This window comes from Apis dorsata, unplaced genomic scaffold, assembly GCF_000469605.1.
Source record: "Apis dorsata unplaced genomic scaffold, Apis dorsata 1.3 scaffold_149, whole genome shotgun sequence".
In the NCBI taxonomy this organism is placed as follows: domain Eukaryota; kingdom Metazoa; phylum Arthropoda; class Insecta; order Hymenoptera; family Apidae; genus Apis; species Apis dorsata.
Window position 1 is genome coordinate 31,690 of NW_006263440.1, and position 4,113 is coordinate 35,802.

The following is a 4,113-nucleotide window of genomic DNA, read 5'->3' on the forward strand; positions in this document are numbered from 1 at the left end:
TTATTTTCGCGAGTTCAGGGTTCAACAATAATTTCAAATGTTTGTTAAATATTTCACTTTAAGGCGTGAAATATTTCTGACATTGATTAATTTATTAGAGAAGTATGATTTACAAACCTCATTTGCAATAATTTATGACGTGCAAACATTACGCGTTATAAAATATACTATAAATCACAATGTTATTATTTATACGGAATACATTTTAACATTTATATAATAAGTTTATATGTATTATATGGTTCATTTTTTTTGTATTGACGTAAACAAGTTTCCTTTTTCAATCATTCGAAGAGATTGGAGATCAGATCACCTTGATCACTCGATTTGTTCATGGATGCGGAAGAAATTAAGCGAATCGAGCGATGATTTGAATAATCGACTGGTTATTTCGATATGTTCAAAATCTGGACTTTAATTCGTATTTAAGAATAGAATAGAATGCTTGACCAAGTCAAACAATCGTTAATTATAAGTTTTATCACGATTTTTTCGAATTTTTCCTTCGAGGAAAGGAGGAGACTTTTGAAATCATTAGGGGAACTCGTTCTTTGATAAGGATAAGCAGTCTCAGCACAGTGAAAAGGTCGTTAAAAATCGCTTTCACCAAGTGGTTCATTGCCATTGACATTCACAAGGCTGGAAAGCCGTAGTACCGTGATTCGAATCGATCGACTGCAAAAGAAAGAAACTCCCTCGAAAATCAATTCTCCTCGATCGAGTCACAAACCAATATTTTTGTTATAAACACTATTTTTCGAACACGACGAAAATCGAAATTTTATTCTTCTCGATATCCACGCGAGTTGAAAACGAAATGTTTGAATTCGATCGAGATTGCCGGAAAATCGTTGAAAATTACGATATTTGACGCGTGAACGTGTTTCCAACACGTGTGAATTCAGGTTGATCCATCGTGGAATTTGACAAGCAAAAACGAAAGTATGTCGGGGCATGATACACGCGGGAAAAAGGTTGGAAGCGTTGTTTGTTACGGTGTTACGTTCTTTCAGCACGAGAAAACCGATACTTAAGTGGAAACGTGTAAGGTGGGATGCGTGTTGCGAAAGAAAGATTGCGATTGCTTTCAATCGTAATGTGCAACGTTTGCTTACAAGTGTGTGCATAGAAATTACTTAACAACGCGATTTTAATAAATTGCTACCTGCGAGTATAATAGAAAACGCGGGATGTAAATTTTGTTGATATAATATTAAATTTATTATCGCGTTGGATCGTTTCCCAATCTTTAACGACGAATTTTTCAACTTCAAAGTTAAAGGATATCGCCAATTTCTAGGAGAGATTTTTTAAAGATTTTCAAGAGATTTTAAAATAATTTCAACAATACGTAGGAAACGATCGTGCTTTGTTTTTTTTTCGTCTCTGAATTTGAAAGGAATTTTATGGTTTATTTACAGGCCAACTAAGATAATATCGTTTGAGAAAGGAGAGCGGTTCTATTCGTTAAATTTTTATGAAAGTAGGTTAATAATTTGACGGATTAATCCACTTAGGGATCGATGAAGCATTAACGAGTAATTTATCGTTTAGATTAAATATAAGGAAATAATTCGACGAATAAAGGAACTTTCGTCGAATTTTTTTATTTTTCTTTGGATTTCCTTTTTTTTTTTTTTTTTACGAAAACAAAGTTTTAATTATTCGAATGTTGTATTTTATTGGATTTTCTGTTTGCACAAATTAATGCAACATTAATTAATGTGTATTTCTTTTTTTTTTTTAATCGTGTTGGAATATTATCATAAATAATCGGTATATTGAACGCATAGATAAATAGATTTCTAAATGCGCATTTTAGTGCGCAAAATATATTAAGAAAGGAATATATAATATAGTATATAAATAATATAAATAAATATATAAGAAATTTAATAATTTGTAATGTAATTCCAAGTTTATGAATATTTTGTGTAACACGAACGATCGTTAAACGAATGTAAATCTATATGAATTTCAATAAATTAATATCATCGATTAAAAGAAAAAAAAGTACTATTCATCGTTATTATTGATTTATTACAATAAACAAAAAGTACGTCTTGATAGATAATTATTTAAATAAACTGACATTTTAATAATTCTCTATGTTAAAAAATTGACAATTATCGTCAAATTATCCACACTACTCCATAAAAATATACATTCAACGATATTTAAGAACTTATGTACGTATAAATTTATCACTTACTTATTATTTTCGGTATTCCGTAGTACATTTTCGAGATTTTTTTTTTGATCTTGAATATGATAGGAATATGAAGCGCTTCGTTCGTTCGAAGTAAACTATTCTCGAAAACTTACAACTGAACTTGATTATATAGAAGAAAGATTTAGTTCTGGGCAGTTCTGGGCTTCCTCGTCGATAACCATTCGCATACTGACAATGAGAACAGAAACTTAATTCGTTGAAAACTTTTTTTTCTCCGAACTAGAATGATAACCGCCTGTTGCGGTTACAAACAGATAAGATGGTTATGCACGCGAAGAAGCCATGTTGAACTCGCTCACGACAATTATGTTTTCCTCTTTTTGTCGCGGGGTAGAAATTTTATTCTCTTCTGCACATGTAAATTTTTTTTAATTAAAAAACATTTGTCCCATTTAAAAATTTGTCCAACGAAGAAGAAAAATTTAAATCACGTTTCAAATCACGTTTAAATTATCTGCACGTTATCCATATCATTAATGAAGGTAAAGTTGCATCTGATCTATTTTTTTTTTTTTTTTTTGATATTATGTTAAATAATTTTTTTTCACGTTGAATAATATCACGTATTACACAATGAAATTTTTTTAGCGGAAAATTTCTGTGCAAGAAATTACGTGTATCGTATCTCGAATAAATTTTAATGAAGTAATTTATGATCGATGATTGATACATAAACAAATTATCGATTAATAACAAACGATCGAATAATTGTTCTCTTCGTTTATTAAAAATTTTTTCAAAGTGGAAAATTCTATTTCTTATTAATTTTTTCTCTAATAAAGTCTCCCATCTTGTGGCCTTGTTATTAATTAAGAGCAGCAGGATGCAATGAATATATTCTTAACCTGGAATTATTAATTTATTGATCGAATTTTTTTTAATCTTTAATCGACCAGTAATGACTAATAATTAAATTTTTTTTTCTCGAACAAACAAGTCTCTTGTTTGCTCATTCCTTCGTACCTTTTATCGCGTAGCAGGATTAAATGATTCGTGGAAGAATCCTTGCAGAAACGAACGGAGATTCCCCGTGTTGAATTGCAGTTACATTTTTTTGTACGCGAAACAATTCGCGGATTGATCGATGTTATAACCTAGATCAAGAGATAAATAAATTAACATCGAATTCCATTTATTGTGCATTGTCTTCTCTTCTGATATTCTTCTATTTAATTATTAATTTTCCTATTCATATATTAAACTTAATAAGTTATTCTTATTCTTATTATTATTATTATTTGCAAAATTTACTTTATCCCAACGAAGCGAATACTTTATTCTATTATTCTATTATACGGATTCCGTTTCTACAATTGGATAGAGGGGAGGGAAAAAAGAATTATTTTTCTTCTTCATTCGACTTCTTCGTATCGTTTCTCTTGAGATTTCTTGATCTCTTTGTGATCTTTCGGTGTCAGCTTCACATCTAATCAAGGGAAACAAGATTTATTTTTTTAAAGATTGACCTATTTTACGAAGAAACTTCGATAATTGACGATGAGATAAATTCTAATTGCCCATTACTTGCAAGGCATATTTCACTGTGGAAGGAACAAATAGATTCTCTTGGACTGTCTAAATCCGATTCTTCCGATATTTTTTTGAAACAACTCCATTTTTTGAAAGTAGTTATGTACCTCGGTTTTTTTCGTCGATCAGCCACGCGAGTTATCGCTGTAGCAAAAAACGGATAACGTATTGAGAGCGGAAAAGAGTCAGAGACGTTGAATAATAATATTGACGTAATTTCATCTTATTACACTAGAGCAAACTAATCGATTAATAACAACATAATAACGATAGATAAAATCATATTCAAGCTCGATTATAAAAATTGTTGCGCATAAATAAATAAAAAAAAAAAAAAAAAAAAAAAAAAA

At 30.0% G+C, this 4,113-nt stretch overlaps 1 protein-coding gene across 1 annotated transcript in view; it reads right to left on the minus strand.

Moving 5' to 3' along the window:
• Positions 1 to 3,484: 3,484 nt before the first annotated feature.
• LOC102681279 overlaps positions 3,485 to 4,113 on the minus strand; it is a 1,456-nt gene continuing 827 nt past the window's right edge. Inside the window, exons 2-3 of the mRNA XM_006613389.2 lie at positions 3,758 to 3,907; positions 3,485 to 3,659 (exon numbers count right to left, since the gene is read on the minus strand). Coding sequence (XP_006613452.1) covers positions 3,586 to 3,659; positions 3,758 to 3,907 — 224 coding nt within the window. The 3' untranslated portion in view covers positions 3,485 to 3,585. The remainder of the gene's footprint in view (positions 3,660 to 3,757; positions 3,908 to 4,113) is intronic.